We start from the raw sequence: 17,899 nt of genomic DNA, 5'->3' as shown, positions 1-17,899 counted from the left end.
GGGGCTAGGAGCAGGTTTTGGGGGGGGTCTCAGAAGCAGGGCTGGCATTAAGCTCACTGGGGTCCAGGGAAGAAAGCCAGAGCCTGAGCCACATAGCTTTGTGGGGCTTCCTGGTGCAAGTGCCCTGTTTGCTACTCCCTAATGCCAGCCTTAGGTTTTATAGGAAGAAAAACAGGTTGTGGTACAGGTGGGCCTTTGAGTTTTTATAGCATGTTGGGGGGCCTCAGAAAGAAAAAAGTTTCAGAATCAACTAAATGAAGGTTAGTTCATACTTCATTTGGCTGTCTACACTTGCAGACCCATCAGTGGGTAATGTTTTCAAGGATCTTTGTAATCAGAAGAGCTAGAAACAAATTGTATAGATTTTTGACTACAGCTTTGTAACAAAGTGAGGACTCCCTGGTTATGCAACTGCAAAATACACACGTCCATTCTAACACAACTGTATGGAACAGGCTGTGACGAACCTGGAATGTCAAGCATTTCAAGTGTAGGCCAATGACTACAGTCCAGGCTAATTATACTCTGTATGTTAGTAGCCATAACAAAAATGAAAGGGAAGTGGACACAAGGAAAACAAAGATGGCAAAACAGAAACTAAAGCCAAAGCATAAGGAGAAAGATGTTATACTCTTGTAAGGCCACAAGTCAGGTGAGTTTTATCAGAGTTGATGAGCAGGTTGTGCCAGCGCAACAAAACTACAGCAACTCCTCACTTAACATTGTAGTTATGTTCCTGAAAACTGCAACTTTCAGTGAAACAATGTTAAACGAATCCAATTGTCCCATAAGGTTTAATGTAAATGCAGGGGGTTAGGTTCCAAGGAAATTTTTGGGGGGCAGATAAGACATTATACTGTACAGTACTGTGGTTGGGAAGTGCCCCTGGCTTACCCCACACAGGCACAGCCAGCTGCAGGCAAGGATGCGAGGAAGCACCTTTGCAGTAGGAGCAGCTTCCCTGGAGAACAGGCTTGGATTTTGCTGGGAATACTCCAGGCCCACCTCTTCCCACCCTCACTCCACCTCCTCTCCAGAGCATGCTACAGCCCTTCCCTCCCCCCCACCCCCAAGTGCCAAACAGCTGTTTAGCAGCCCGTAGGACTTTCTGGGAGGGAGGGGGAGGAGCGGAGATACAGCACTTCCCTCTTCTTCCCCCCCAGAAAGTCTTAAGCACCGCCAAACAGCTGTTTGGCCATAGGAGAAGCACTGGGAGGGAGGGGGAGGAGGCAGAGAAGCTGAACTTGTGCAATGCTCCCTTGTAAAGTCGCTGCTCTTCCACAGAATCTTACAAGCAGGGAGCATTGCACAACTTTAAACGAGCATTTTCCCTAACTGAGCTGGTTTGTAACATTGAAACAACGTTAAATGGAGGAGTTACTGTAGTAGGTTTACAAAGGCAAAAATAGTTGTAGACACTTAAGCAAGTCAGTCCACCTAGCTAATATCCTAGGAAACTAAAGTGGTAATCCACTGCATTTAGAAACCTGATAGCAGCAGAGAGAAGCAGTTGACACATACCGTCCTTAGGGCAGGTCCACACTGGGGCAGGGGATTGATCTAGGAAACGCAACTTCAGCTATGAGAATAGCGTAGCTGAAGTCGACGTTTCCTAGATCGAACTAAATTTACTTACTGCGGCTCCCCCGTTGACAGCGCTTCCTCCTCTCAGCGAGCAGGAGTTCCGCAGTCGACGGGGGAGCACTTCTGGGATCGATCTATCGCGTTCAGATGAGACGCGATAAGTTGATCCCAGAAGCTCGATCTCTACCTGCCGAATTGGGCAGGTAGTGTGGACCTACCCTTAGTAAAATAAAGGTATTGGCAATAGCATTATCAGTTTAGAGAACAAGCCATGCCTCAAAACTAATCAAAGATTATATCTGGAGGGAAATAAATACATGCCAATTTCAATTTGCAGGGGCCTGGAAGAGTAGTTGGACTTCACTCAAATACATTTATAGTTAAGGGGAGATGTGGTACTTGTGGAGGTCAAGACCAGACCACACCTGTTTCCTGGAGAATAGCATGGCAGTGAAACTAGGGATTAAATGGAGCCTGTAAAAGTGTTTCCCTCAGGCTCGTTTACATGGGTCCTCTAATGCAGAACACTGGGGGAAGTAGTTAGCACTGCTGCTGCTTCATTTGTCAGTGGAAAGGTGGAGAACAACCCTGCAAGCCAGAGAGTGACTCAGACAATTTACATGGGATTGCGAAGTCAAAGGGGCCACTGGAGCCTTAAAGTAGACTGAAGGGATTCATTGTTAAAAAAAACCTCTTCTGAACCCAAGTGTTCATCCAACTGCTCGTGCTTGTAACCTTCAGAAATGAGGCACCAAATTAAATTTCAGAGGACTTTTATTGAACAAACTATCCACACCACCACCACCAGTGCAAGAATACTTGAGTCTGTATACAGCAAGATTTTAGGATCAATCTTAACTTTAATCCCCGAGCAGCAGGTGGAGATTCATATTAATAGTTTTGTGCATAAGGGGTTCAGGCCACAGCTACACGTGCTTTACATCCACTCCTGTCTCAGGTAAGCTTTAGTGCTGTGTCAATAACAGCAACCAGCAGGTATGTTTTGCTCTGTCTTCTGTTCACTGCAACTCCCACTCTGGAAAGGTAGCATATAGGTGTAGAGTCCTCACCCAGTCACTTAACTCCCAGCATGCAACTTCTAGCACCAGGTATAATCTATGTCTGCAACATCCCTGGACCATTGGTACTTCCCTCAGCAGCACAGATAGCATAACACTGGTGTCTCCAGCTGTACCAAAGCAAGTAGCATACATATAAAGTTTCAAGATTAGCTGGAGTCTCCCTCATCTCTTGTGGTATGAAGTAGCCAAACATTTATCCAAGCCAAATCTAACTCAGAGAAATCTTTATATTAATATAATTATTTTTGAAATTTACAAGTTATTGCAATAAAAACTTTAGCTTTCAGAATAAACATTTAGAATCACAAACTTGGGTTTAGTTTCACATAGTACAAACATTAAAATACAGAACACAATTATGTACAGAAAGTGACAACATTCTTTTAACTCCATGGCTTTTAACTTGATCAAGAAGCAAGAGTTAGCACTCAGTAGGAATCTAAAATGGAACATGGCTGAATAAGAATTAAACATTCAAATTGCTTTACATTTAGCAAACTAAACAGCTCTAGTTCAATTTAACTGATTGTTTGGAATTGGTCTTAACTAATAAAATTGTAAACAAGGAAGTTAGGGGTTTGGCAGTATTTGGTTGCAAACAGCTTGCCATCTGGTGTTGGGTCAGAGAAGGCGATTTCAGCAGTGCTTAGGTAACAGCCATACATGAATGTGTTTCTGAAACAGATAAGGACAGTGATCAGTGCAATGCAAGAGTTTGGTTCTGCCTAGGTATTTATATGGCTCTTATTACTGTAATATAAATGCCTGTGTTTTGTTCCCTGACCTCTTCTATACTTTGACAGCGTTTCCATTATATACACACTATTTTCCAAACTGAGGGGGATCCATTTTTGTATAGAGAATTTACTCCATGAAATTTGACATAAAGCAGCAGCACAGGAGTGATTACCAGATTTGAAACAGGAGAATATAGCAGGTACAGTACTAGAGCAGTTTTATTTAGAAGTTTGGTGGTTTCAGATTACCAATATCACAGTCAGGATTTGGTAAGTGAAGTTCCCCATAGTAATCTGTTAAATTTGCTCTATGCATTCTCACATTAAAATTTATACTGGAGAACAGTTGCTTGGAGGCATCTGCAGGTCAGTGACCGGAAGGATGCATTCTAAACAGTCTGCAACAGCTAACCAACTATGATGGTAACAGTTCTCAATTAAAGAGAAAATCCATTCATTTCATATCCCTACAAATCTGAAAGTTCCCAACCGCAGAAGCTACTTACCAGGAATAAACTGGTGTTTTAAGAAGCTGCATTACAATAAACATGTGAAATACAGACTGCAATGGCAGACTAAGTATTTATTCTTTTTGAAGTCTGACAAATTCTCAGAGTACTGGGCAGACAGCAACTGTTAATTTAGGGTGTTTTACAAGTGAACAAAGCCCATGCCTATTAAATGGTTCACAGGCTATATTCTATTTGGTTAAACATGAAATAAGCTCAACCCAGAACATACAGGGTGAAAAGTGCTCAGCCTTCGCTAAACTCTGGTCTCATGGTGACTTCAGTGGAAGCAGAGTCTGGCCAAAGCTGAGCACGGTCAAAAATCCAAGCCACAATACTTACATGGTCCTATGCATTTCTCTTCCACCCACCACAATGGCACAGACTGATGTCAGACTAAGTGCATATTTCAATCAGTTCTTTGCACTGTTACATGAACCTCTCAGACTTGCTGAATGTCATTAGCTTACACCTTTCCGAAAAACATTTACTTAATGTTTTTGCTGTGAGCACTTTTTTCCCCCTGAAAATAAACCAAGCTGAAATCTTGTTCCCATCATGTGTGCACCCATATTAATGGCTTACTTAGCAGTTTCATTTTGGGAGAGGCATCCCTTTTCCTTACCTGACTACATCCACCATACGACGTGCAATGCCTCTTCTCCGCATCAGGCTGAACACCCAGATTCTACTGATCCCACAAATGGCAGCTTCCGGCTTTATGGAGCAACGCCAGGCACGATGGTGCTGCAGGACATCCTGATTAGGGGACTGTGGAACATTCGGCTCAGACAGCACCCGGAATGCCTATCAAGGACAAACACTAAGTCAAATGAGTCTATCTTGAGGGAAATACAGAAACTTATGCAGGTGAGTTTGCTGCTGTAACACCAAAGGCAATTAACTATTTATTACACTGGTCCTTTAAAGAAAGATAAATGGTTACATAAACCACCTCTGCCCAACATCTGAATTCAGTTGAAAGATTTTTGCACCCATCACTAACAACTTGGTTAATTCTTGTCAATTGCATTTACTTGATGGTGAGAGTGTAGAGCTCTAAAACCATCCAGCCAACCCCCATTTCCCCCTCCCCCCACACACACACTTTACAAGGCCAGGAGTACCTGTGACATATAGGTTTGCTAACAACCCCAAGTGTCTGAATGTAATTTTCTTTCATCTTATACAATTAAGATACTATTTAGAACACATACCTGTTTGATTTGTTCAGCAATTAAACAACCAACTATCTTCCTTTCATTGGACACAAAAAAGTAGGTTTTAATCTTGGATGGGCAGCTTAACACAATTTGTTTAAATCCCAGTTCATTATCTACAAGTTCTCGCACATCTTCTGCCTATAGATGTTAGGACAAGAGGTTCAGAGATGCACATTAGAGTCTAGGATAGACAAGTTCAGAGAAGTAATCAATTTCAAACAGAGGGCTTGTGCACCTGAATGGAACCCAGTCATCACCACAATGGAAGTTCACTGTCCAACTGCAGAGCATCTAGCAACTCATTAAAAGCACTAGCAGCCTGTCCCAAATACATCGTTTGGTAGGTTTGCACTACTGTGAGATTTATGCAATTGGAATAGTCTCCTATGGAATGGTAGAAGCTTCATTGCTTGATACATTTGAGTAGACAAGCCTTTATACTATAGTGGACATTCTTCCACAGGCAGAAAGGTAGACTCTAAGGGCTTGTCTACACTACCGCGGTAGTTCGACGGCTGGCAATCGAACTTCCGGGTTCGATTTATCGCGTCTGGTGTGGACGCGATAATTCGAACCAGGAAGTGCTCGCCGTCGACTGCGGTACTCCACGTCAGCGAGAGGAGTACCGCGGAGTCGACGGGGGAGCCTGCCTGCCGTGTGTGGACCGCGTCTGAACCGCGGTAAATTCGAACTAAGGTATGTCGACTTCAGCTACGTTATTCACGTAGCTGAAGTTGCGTACCTTAGATCGAATTGGGGTGTTAGTGTAGACCAGGCCCAAGAGACTCTCCCCACCCTTTAATATCTATACAACATGCAGACCGTTGTCTTTGTGGAGGATGGGAGCTCAGCCTAAAGCTATGGGTGGGGGTGTCATTGCACACCGGTACAAGGCTCACGTGGCAAAGGCAGCAGATTGGTATTTCCCCCCCTCCATGACTGACGAGATGTGAGAGGAAGGGCCCAGCCAAAACTTAGCCTGTGACTTGAATCACGGGAGTTTTGTTAACCTAGCAGCAGCTGCTGCTCACCAGCTGCTATGTGGACTGATTCCAAATCAGCAGACAGAGGTTTTCATTGCTTTTTAACAAAGCACAGTAAAAGCTAAGCCACATAGAAAACCAGCAACTCAAACCAGCACTAGTGCTTTATACTGGGTAGACTCCAGGACTGGGGACTTCCCTCTCCATTTTAGGATACTCTGGACTAATGTATCCCTGCTCAGTCCTCAAATTTCTCCCTTGGCTCTTCTACTGCTAATCACCATACTACCCGAGCACATGTACACCCTCTCAGAGCCACTGGGCTTCTGAATAGTGCTATTTTTCTACAGCAACAAAAGAAACCCACTGGGTACTTCCAGCACCTCAGGTAGTTTTACTTCAACAGAATCTCGAAAAACAACACACACAACTGTATGAACATTTCTTTTGATAATCAATTTAGCTAAAGATTTTCCACTGAGCATGAAAGCTGCATGTTTCAGGCTGGATTTTACAAACACAATCTGGAGCATGGAGGACAAGCTCTTACCAAGTGTTTTTACAACAGGGTAGCAAGAGCAATGTTCTACAAATGACAGTATCCCAAAAGTCTGTTCTTGCCTCAAAATACCTTAGGGCCAGATTGTGAACAACTTGCACTGATGAGCAGTCACTCACACAAGTAGTCCCATTAACTCCAGTGAGACTACTCCTATGAATTAACTGCTCATCATTGTGAATAAGTGGTCCATAGCTTGGCCCTTAGTGAGGCATCAAGCAACTGAAACAGGTGGCAAATGAGAAAAGTGACAGGCCATTCTCCTTGGTAAGGAGCAGATTGGGTTATGCTGGTAATGTAAGAATAAGATCAAAGGAGTCTTCAGCACTGAGGAATGGCTCATTTGTGTGAGCAAAGATGAACTGGAAGACTAACATGGCTGCCATAAGATTACTTTGCTCCGAGATTTGTAAAGGAGAAAAGTGTTTAACCAAAGGTAGGTATCAGCCCTATCTGCAGTGAGGTCAGTGACTTGCCCAAGGTCATAGAGGGAGTCTGCGGCAAAGCTGTGAGTAGAACCCACATCTCCCACCTCCTGGATCTGTAAATCGGCCACAAGTTCATCCCTCCTCTAAGTATGGTAGAAACCAGCCATGTTAATTCCTTGCAGAGTGATCACTGAATGAGAGGTTGATCACTAAATATGGATTTCTCCTGACAAGTGGGAAACAAGTGATTATTTAGAATTAATATCGTAGTAGCACCTACAGACCCTGGCCCTATGATGCTAGGCACTGTACAGACAAAGCTAAAAAGAAATATTGCACCTTTTTGGTGGCATATTTTGGATCATCTGGAAGGACCAAAACCATTTTTCCATCCCAGAACTCTGCAACAACACGCTCTTTCTTCCAACCCTATCACAGAGAAAAAAAATAAAGTTATCTGCCAGGAAGAAGAAGAAGAAAAAGGATTCAGCTAAGGCTTCTTTAATAGAACAGACTCCATAGTTGTAATGTGAACCCTAGCAGTTTGCAGGCAGGAAATCAGATCATGTATGTTAACCCATTAGTTCACGTATGTTAATAAAAGGCAATTGCTGGAATAACAGATAAGTAATTTAATTTGATCATGTTATTTGGATACAAAACCTTTGCCTAGTGTAGCCTTAACTCTATACCCAACAATAAGTACTACTTCAAGGGTTCTTTGGCAAAAGGGTCAGCCATTGCCTTACCACATATTTAATTCCCTCAAGGAACCGCTGGTGATGCTGGATGTGTTGGGCTTCATCCTCTGGGCTGGCAGCTGTATAGATCATGCCACATGATTTGCATATGATGGCACCAAAATGCTTCTGTCCAGCGTCCTGTTATTACAAAAGGAAGTCAGAAGTGTCAGAGATGACAGAGGACAACCTTTTGTTTATTTATAGAATATTCAAAACTGTACATAGCACTTCACATATTCAAGGCATATAATGAACATAATCTCTACAGTATGCCCTTCATGAGATAGGTGTCATTGTATGGATAGAAAAACTAAAGCAGAGACTGAGGGAATGGCATAAGGCCACAGAGTGAGCAGGTGGCAGGACTGGGATTATTTACTCAATTCCATGGTCATTCCCCCAGACCACAGTGCCTCCTGTTTATACCAAGAATTCATTAAGTCGTTCTGTATTTGTTTTGTTTTTTTAGGAAGGCAATACAGAGACAAGGAATTAAATGCTAAGAATTTTTTAAAAGCAGATAAAATTAATAAAGAACAAACTGTAATCAAAAATGCAGCTCTAAACGTAAGGCACGATGGGAGTCCATTGTTGGAGTTCCACAAGACCTCAGTTCAATCCCAGTCTCATCACTCAGGTTCCTCTATATGATATATAGCAAAGGTACACGGAGTTGATGAGACTCAAACATAGGGAGTTGGCCTCTTCCTTTACATGGTACATTGCATCACAGCTTGGGATTGCCTTGGTTACTTACTCTGTAGGAACCAATCCCTATACAGCATGATCTGTCCACACACTGCCCATGTTCGACTTACATTTCTGACTTATGAGGTAAAAAGTAAAGATCTTATCCATTGTTATCTTGCCCATTGTAAATGGTTCCCTGTTGTTCCCCCTTATCTTAGCTAGTACAGACATTGTTCCCAGCCTGCTGATCCATTTACCGCCCTAATCCTGCCTCCCAAGAAATGAAGCTTCACCTATGTCCAATTACTCATGTCAAGCCAGGCCTATATGCATACAGGTGACTTTAGCTTATTGCTAATGACACAGGGCTTAATGATGCCATTCGGTCGCATTCCATTGTAAGGCCAGGACTTCAAAGGGAATGAACTATATACACAGGACACCACTAGGTGAGTATTTCATCCCTCATATCTTTTATATGAAACCCTCCATTGGTTAAGTGGGGTTGCATTTCAGTCACAGATAAACTCCCGGGTACAGAATGTTTTAGACAACATCCCTACTGTGGTACTGTCCTTCATGACGTTAGTTGTCCACTAATGTGGCTGCAGCATTATGCTGGCTCTGCTCAGGCAACAATTCATGCAGCAGTGGGAAACAGTATTTCTGTGTCCAGCAAATTCACTCTTATGGTATCCATACAGGCATTTTTAATAGCAAATTCTACAAGTTTCCTATTTATTCACAGATATAGTAAAGCTTTAACCCCAAGGAAACCTTAGAAAAGAGTTTCACAAAGTGTCACAATCTTTACATTTGAAATTTTGGAGAAAGATTTATACAATTCATTAGAGCTGTATACAGTGTTTGAGATTTATACGTAAGGGAATCTAGTATTGGTTAGCCTGAAAGCTCATTTCACTACTACCACATGGTAGTGCAAGCTCCCCTAAGAACGAGTAACAGCCCACAGAGGAATACTCACAATGATCATCTGGTCTTTAAAGTCTTTGCTTAGTTCTTTCGTTTTCTTGCTGGTTTTCTGGAAGGTATGAACCATTTTTGTAGGTGGGCTGAATCCCAGGGGAGAAGCCAGATCATCTGGGAAAGGCTGTGGTCTGAAAGTAGTTTCAGAGTTGCATCTGAATTAGTCATTTCACACTCACAGTCAGATTGAATACTGATGTGACTAGCTCCCCAGAACAGACCAGTAAAGGAACTCAAGAGATGTGTTCAGGTTAGTTCTTCCTGTTTCAAGAGACCCCATACTAAAATTGATAGTAGGAAGCTGGCCTGATGGCAGTGTTGAGATGCAAACAACCAAGGTTCTAAGGGCTGCACCAAAAAACAAGGCTTTGAGGAACATCACTGCCTCTAGACTAACCCAAACCTGAAGCTCTAGAACTGTTCTAGAGCAGTGGTTCCCAAACTGGGGTTCGTGAACCCCTGGAGGTTTGCGAAATGTTATAGCGGGTTCTTGGGAAAAAATTCCCTAATGGCGGCCAGAGCTGTCCTTAGGGACCCCGGGCAGCATGGGGCCAGCAGCCCGGAGCCCCTGGACTTCCAAGAGCTAAGCAGATCAAAGCAAGCATATCTATCATGCTGAGGAGATTTAAACTTCAAGACTCCTTATAAGAAATGGAAAGGGAGGTGGATATTTTTTGCTTTTTTTAAAATTAAATAGGCAGCTAGTATTGTTTATAAAATTATTATGAAGAACAAGTTTAAGCTTTGTTGTAATGTGCGTGCTCAAGACTGAATGCTTGTGTAGGAGGAATTCTTTGAGTTGGCTTCTTAAATACCTTCATGCTGTTTCACATCTGATACTCCTTGATGAAACATAGGCGCCTTGATACAAGCTACGAAAGTGAGATCTGGGAAGAGTGTTGCCATTTTCATAATGATATCATGTAATGATAAATAGTGTATAATAAGCATGTCATAAAAACAAATTTTATATTTCCACGATCACTGCTTTTATAATTTATACTCAGGTAAAGGAGAAAATCTCTGGAAATATTCATTTTTAGGAGGGGGTTCGCGAGACTTGACATTTTAGTGAAAGGGGTTCACAGATTGTTAAAGTTCGGGAACCATTGTTCTAGAGGAAGAATACAAGAGCCTACATCTCAGGTGTTAAATCTGATCTCAAGCACATTCCATACTGCAGATATGAGTCAACGGAGCTGAGCTGCCAGGATTCCTACTCCTTAAATTCACTGAGGATGGTGGCTATAAGAAGGCTGATGACCACTGATCTAAGTGTTCCTGTTCTGAGAGGGAAAGAGACAATGGGTGGAAGCCCTTGCTACTCCATACACTCAAACATGGGAGCACCACTCCCTCTCTCATCCCCCTTTAAGAAAAGGAACATGAACTATGAAAATGTTTATGGCTGGGGCATTAATCATACAAAAAGTTGGGACCATATCTTTGAATGTCCTAAAAGTAACTGTAACTTGGTCTCTTAAGCACATCCTTCACATGCCCTAGAGTACCTCAGACCACCTCTCCCCTTGACTTCTGCTCCAGCAGTGGAGATTATCTGAGATTCTGAAATAATAGGTACCAGATTTAGATAAAAGAATTGGAGGCATTTTCAGGGAAAGGCCTTCAATTCTGGGACTCAATTCTCCATTCTGGTCCAATGGAGACAAAGTTTTGCTAACTTTAAAAACAAATAGTAAGGCTAACGGAGGGCCTGGGTAAATTGAGAGAAGATCTGGAAAGGATTGTTCATGAGACTATTGATCCAGATGGAGTCTTTATATGAATTTTTAAAAACATTTATATGAGACTTGCGCTTTGGAGAAGCACATATTAAAATGGTTAATAAATAAGTAGTGCTTTATAGATTTACCTTTAGTGCTTTAGCTATATGCAAGCTGGCAGGGTTACTTTAGGAACTACCACTTTAAATTTGCTAACTGTTGTACAATAAAACTTAACATGGGATTAACAGAGATAAGCACTGAACAATTTTCTAGGTTTAGATGCCAAGGAGAGTTCCCAAAGCAGAAAGCTAAAGTATAGTTCTAGTAGAAAAAGTTTCTACTCATGTATTCCCAAGAGACAGTGTAGGAGGTAACCGCAAATCCAAGGCCATATTTTGGTTAATCACAAACACCAGGATTTTGGCATATTCCAGAATTCCATTTTCAAATACCTTCCATATTGATGCAAAGCCCCCACAAGGGAGCAATGTAAATATGTAATCAGATATCTCTCTCACTCTTAAGTGGAAGAGAATTATAAGTTTGACAAGTTTTTTGGGTTTTTTGGCTCTTTCAGAACTACAACAATTTTAAGTGATTTTATGTTCACAATAAATTCAAATCAGAATGTTTTGATTACTAGCAATCTGCTCCAAAGAAAGATGATTAAATAAGACAGAGGGATTAGTGGTTTTGGTTCTGCATGGGAAAGCAGAACATTTCCACTGGAAACATAATATGGCAATGGATTTGTCAAACAAATAAGTAATCAGAGTCATGGACACATTAGCATGAGCATATTCTACAAGGAAGATTATTTGCAGGGCTGTACTAATCTATTTAACAGCACAAGGTGTTAATATTGTTACAGATAATCACACAGATCAATCCTATAAAGTTATGCAATATAATGAAGGGCAATGCTAAAGGCCAGTGCCCAACAGACCTTTGAAAGACATGCTCAACCAGGTAAGGGTTGGGTTAGAACAAAGGGAAGAGAGAGAATAGAAAATAGAAGCTTCAATTCTTTTCACATCTGCATGTCAACTTTTATCTTCTCTATCTTGCAATCCCCTTTCCACACAAAAAGATGGTCTGAACACCAGTGGCATTGGGTATTATGGAAAGGCTGATCAGCTGAGAAACGTTGACTGTACCGTATCTGGTATAACCACATCATACTCCTTACGCAGTTAAAGATTTAACGAGAGACAACACTTTAACTAGTGCAATTATATTAGAACGATGAACTTCTCAGATGGTTGAAGGTACTTCCCAGTGTACCAGATACCCTCACATCTCTGGAACAATCATATTGCTAACATTAATCACTACAACATATAGAAAGCCACACTACTAAAGGGCAGCAGCAGAAAGGTAGTCTACCAAACTGACATCAAGTTTAAGAAGCGACAGTATTTTAGAACATTCACATGGGCAAGTTACACAAGCATTCTGGGAACTGTAGTTCAAATAATTTCAGTAAACGTGACTTTACTTCAGAAACGGTAACTATTTCACTAGTTTGAAACTTAATATAGGATAGTAATAGTCAGAGATGATAACCTAGTAATATTTTTCCAAGTCTCTCTGCTAAGGCCTGATATTGTCTTCCTCCATTCCACTAGACAATTTTTATTATTTACATTACAGCAGTACATACTGGACCTAACTGAGATCAAGGCTCCATTGTGCTAGGCTAGATAGATTCACACAGGAGACAATCCCTGCTCAGAAGAGTTTATAAACTAAAATGACAAGTCAGACAAAAGATGGGGAAAGTAATATTATCCTCACTTTACAGATGGGGAAAATAAGGCAGAGATTAAGTAATTTGCCCAACATCACACAAGTAAAGCGTTGTAGAGCCAGGAACTGAACCCACATCTCTAAATTCCAAGTCTGCAGCTTAGCCCAAAGAAAGAATAGTGTTTCATCTTCCCTCTCAAAAATAAGATCCAACACTTTCATATCTTAATGATGGCTATTTCTCATCCCTCACCACATCTCATTGGCAAAGAGAAACTGTTTATTATTTTTGGAATTTATGGTCTCGTATTTTTTAAAATCTGATTTCTGGAGGTATTGTTCAAACTTCTGTCTCATTCTTGGAGAGTGTTAGAGTAAAACAGACATACCTTGTTTTGTTGACTGAGGGTGTACTGAATATGGGATAGACAACATCTGCTGAAGGGGACACTGGAAAGAGTCACACAATTTGTTAGTATTAGACAATGACGATACAAAACATGTGGGTATCTAGAAATGGGACCTAGGTGAACCAGTAGTTTCAACTGATACACAAGCATGGAAAAACTCTGAACTCCCAATACCCAAGAGCTTACATTAGCATTAGAAAAATTTTGGTACTGCAACAAATAAAAACCCACTCAATTTTTTTTTTTATATTGAACTAGCTATTTTTGATCCAATTAACTATTGACAGAATATCCTGTGCTTTATGCTATGAAAAAAATTGTTGCAAGCCAAGGGTCAGGGCAAACCAAATCTCCAGTAGAACCTTCACCAGGGAACATGTGAAAATTTATATTAGAGCAAATTGTTGCATCAATAGCTTAATAATTTTATTAATGGCGGAAGACTATGTCTAACACCATTTATCATAACCCAGACTTGCCCAACTCATGATCTCAGAGCTAAAGCATACCCTGTATTCATGGCTTCGCAATCTTATCAGAGAAAGTGTGGTGTCACAAATTCAGCACTAAACTTCACTGCAACAGGAGAAATTTCAGTCCATTTTTTAAGCAAAACTGATGAGGAAAACCAAATAAAAAAAAGGTAAATATTGTCCCACAAGGGTGGAAGACCTTCTTCATAGTTCAGCTGTTGGACTGCCTTTAATTTCCATAGCCTTTTGACTATATTTGCCAATAGCCAAAGATCAGCATTTTTGACTCCCATCAGATTCCACATCAGACACAGAAGCCAGACACCAATACATAGGAAAGCCAGAAGAGAGGCCTAAGCAATAATTTTATAATCAATCCCTTTAAGTAAAAGAAAAATACTCTATGAAGTTGAACTACATGATTTCTTACTTACTGAACTTGGGACATAAACATCATGACAGGTGCTTAGACCAATACAGCTGCAGCACTATTTACCTTTATTATTCTCTGTTGGAGACTGACTGAAAGGAATATTCTCTTGATCGTCCAACTCACGGTTTATGGAAGATCCAGCTTCATCCACATTCTGTAATACAGATAAACATTCTCAAAGACCAAATTAAAACTGTCAGCTTGACTTAGCTTCCAGTTTGCTAGTTACACAATCTCACGTAGCTCGAGCGCTCAGGGCATAGGCCAAATGTCGCCAAGGATATTTTGAAATGCAACTAACAGCCTTTATCCTCTTCAATACAGAGACCTGGTTTGCAGAGGCTAGAGATTCCACCATGTAATGCTCCACCTTGAGCTGAACAATATTGGATAATATTGTATGCTGGAACCTGCAGTCTCATGGGCAGCACCTCAGTATCGAAGAAGCTGCTTTTTTGGGGGCACAAGTTATTTATGGCCAGGTTTATGGCAAGTTGTTGATGTCCTTCACGTGCCTTTCTACTACTTCTAGCTGCAGTTCTGTAAGATTATTTCTTCATTTCAACATTTTTGGTATCCTGGTCCTACATTGGTGTCTATAATTCTATTGGTCCTACATTGGTGTCTATAATGCAAAGCCTTTGGGAATTTCCTGCAAAGATTCAATGAATGACCATGCTAGACTGATTTTTACCTTAAATTTCTGCCCACTTCTAGTTTCTATGACAGCTAGAACATATTAATCCTCCCCTCCATTACCAAAACCATAATCCCATGGACAGTCACCAACCAAAACCATCAGCTCAAACAGGAGCTGTTTGAGACTAGATCAAGGCACAAAGTTGGCCTATAATTTTGTGATAGCAAATCCAGTGATACAAATTCATTTCCATACACCCAAGGCTTCTGAAAATGCAGTTTATTATCCTAAGAGCCTGCAATCACAGCAGGCCCAGCTGCTTTGAAGTTATATTTTTTATTTTATATGCAAGATTGTTGACTTACCAACATTTGTATTTTATTAATGTTGTATTGTAAAAACACACTGGCAATCAAGTAAGGAATGTGATGGATACATTAATACAGGAGAAGTGAACACAGAAGGCAATAAATAGCTCTTTATTAAACCAACACAGGAGTATAAAACTCATTAGTCCAATAAAAGCTATTACTCACCTTGTCTATTGTTTCCCTTCAAGGACCAGTACAGCTATGAAAAAGTATTCCAATACCACTTATCCTCTCCTCCAAACACCTTTCAGGTGCCAGAAAATGGCAGTAAAATGTGACATTAAGTATAATGAAATAGGCCCCAAACCTGGTTTGCATTAGGTATTTTATTGCTGCACTCTTCCATTGTCAATCTTACCTGTGGCATCTATATGCTGAGTTAGAAACCAGAACCTATCTCCAAAACTAAACAATTCTCTAGCAATCCACAAAAGTGAGACTTCGCAGGAGCTAACTGGTCAGTGTTGATTTTTGAGAGCCATTTTTAAATTTAAACCATTTGAGTGCTGAACATGCTTTTGATCCTCATACAAGGCATGTTTTTAAGAGTCATACCCTTACTCTGTCCCTAGAACTAGAGGCCCCACTTTTCAAAGGCCTAGTGATTTTAGGTGCCTCATTGTCTGAGACATGCTAAAGAAGCCTGGTTGGGAGTGCTCAGACCTATCTAAAAATTAGGCCCCTATAAATTGTCTCAGGTTGTACACCATAACACTGATACATCCAAAATCACTAGACACTTTTGAAAGTTTGGGTCAAAACATTTGGCCATTTTGAATTTCACCCTTCTTTATTATGCAACCACCTCCTTTCTGGTCTCCCTAATACCCACCTTACTCCACTAGTCTATTCTGCAGACAGCAGCTAAAATCCCTTTCTTCGCCCGTCACAAAACATGTCACCACATCGCTTTGAACCCAAGCCTACACCATTCTTCTTCAACTTGCTTCTGAATTGTACTGCACTTTCTATCCTTCCCACTCTCAGCTTCACATCTCCTGATACTACCTCCTATGTCTGAATTCCCACCCTGTCTCCAAGCCTACATACACCAAGCCACCTATTACCAAAAGAAAGATGCTCTAAGCTAAAAGTTTCCCCCAAATCTCACTGTGCATTCACTTTTCCATCGGTTTGGACTTAGCTCCTCTCAGAACGTCTCCTTTCTTGTATAGCACTGAACAGAGTGCCAGTACTTAAGTTATTCCTGGGGGAATTCTGTGCCCAAAATTAAAAATTCTGCACACAATATTTTAAAATTCTGCAAAATTCTACATATTTGTCAAAACACAATATAATCATGCCAGTTTAAATTATTTTGGTAATTTATTTCAAAATATCTGTCAGCAAGTATGTTTGCAACAATACAGACAGCAAAAAAGATTCAGGAAATGTTTTTTGACAACTAGATTCCTTACTAGGCATATTAATACAGAACTTTGAGTAATAATTCATTTAAACTACAATCCAAAACCATATTTCCCAGACCCCTCAGAAGTGTTGCAAAGGCTTGGGGAAGTTAGGGCTAACGGAGGAGCTGAGGGAGAGGGAAGTAATTGCAGGAAAGGGGCCTGGGAGTGAACCTGGAGGTTGTTGGGTGTGGGTGGGAGAAGTACAGAATAGGGTTTTTTGGGGGGGAGGGATTGTTAGGGAGTTGGGGAGCCTTCCCTATGCAGACACTGGCTGACCCCTAGCTTCTCCCATTCAGTCAGGCACATCTGCCCCTATCCTCATGTGTCCCTGCACCCCACTTCCCGCATCTCCATGTGTCCCTGCACCCCCCTCAGCCACCCCCACATCCCCTTCCTCCATCTCCCGCACCCCATTTCCCATTCAGCCCCTGCCCCAGTCTGTCCCCCCCACTAGCCCTTCTGAACCCCAGTCTATGTGACACTCCCCTCCCCCAGCAGCCCCATGTGCTCCGCTCTGTCTCTCCCTCCCCATAACCTGTGCCTCTAACCAGGCCCCACGAGCAGGGTGCTGTGAGGAACGCAGCCGGCTGCTACTGCTCATGAGCCACCTGCTCTCTGTTCTGGTGCCACAACAGCCTCTGGTGGGCCAAAGGTGCAACTGCAGTACCTCGCCAGCAGAATGTATTTTCTGCAGAGAAAAAATTTGCAGGGAACAGTGGTGCAAAATCCTCCCACCCCTTTATCTTGTACTGCTCCTTATCTTATACTGAAGAGCCACTGTCCTCAGAAGCTAGAAGTTTAAAATGTTCTGGATAGAGACCAGCTCAGTAAATCCATTGTTACTGCTTCACTTAAGCATAATAAGCTTGGGTTTAATCTCACACCCTGGGCTGGGGAATCTGTAGAACCGGCACACTCAGACTCTACAGGGAAAGGAATTACTCTAGGGCAATCTTTACATTCAAGATTGGAGTTCATTTGTAGCATTCCTATGTCACCACTCAGGCTGCATTGGCTACCAGCAAGGGTGCAAACAGAATCCTCAGGACGCAGGAGAAGGCTCAAAACAAATCTGGAAACAGATTTGTTTCTTTGCTCAATTGTTTGTTTCACTTGCCTTGACACTGAGGCCAACAAGGAAACATCCCAAAGAGAGTAC

The 17,899-nt window shown here is 41.6% G+C and overlaps 1 protein-coding gene across 3 annotated transcripts in view; it reads right to left on the bottom strand.

Annotated features, from left to right (window-relative positions):
* Positions 1–1,726: 1,726 nt before the first annotated feature.
* Positions 1,727–17,899, bottom strand: part of ESCO2 (establishment of sister chromatid cohesion N-acetyltransferase 2) — a 24,265-nt gene continuing 8,092 nt past the window's right edge. For all 3 annotated transcript variants that reach the window (XM_026658326.2, XM_026658325.2, XM_026658327.2), the window contains exons 4-11: positions 14,381–14,471; positions 13,391–13,451; positions 9,524–9,656; positions 7,855–7,986; positions 7,445–7,534; positions 5,130–5,273; positions 4,538–4,719; positions 1,727–3,341 (exon numbers count right to left, since the gene is read on the bottom strand). In XM_026658326.2, the coding sequence (XP_026514111.1) occupies positions 3,209–3,341; positions 4,538–4,719; positions 5,130–5,273; positions 7,445–7,534; positions 7,855–7,986; positions 9,524–9,656; positions 13,391–13,451; positions 14,381–14,471 (966 nt within the window). In that variant the 3' untranslated portion in view covers positions 1,727–3,208. The remainder of the gene's footprint in view (positions 3,342–4,537; positions 4,720–5,129; positions 5,274–7,444; positions 7,535–7,854; positions 7,987–9,523; positions 9,657–13,390; positions 13,452–14,380; positions 14,472–17,899) is intronic.

The sequence above is a fragment of the Terrapene carolina genome, unplaced genomic scaffold, assembly GCF_002925995.2.
Source record: "Terrapene carolina triunguis isolate 2854851 unplaced genomic scaffold, T_m_triunguis-2.0 Scaffold427, whole genome shotgun sequence".
Lineage (NCBI taxonomy): Eukaryota > Metazoa > Chordata > Testudines > Emydidae > Terrapene > Terrapene triunguis.
The sequence above is the reverse complement of the archived record's forward strand: the minus strand, read 5'-3'. Positions and strand labels throughout refer to the sequence as shown.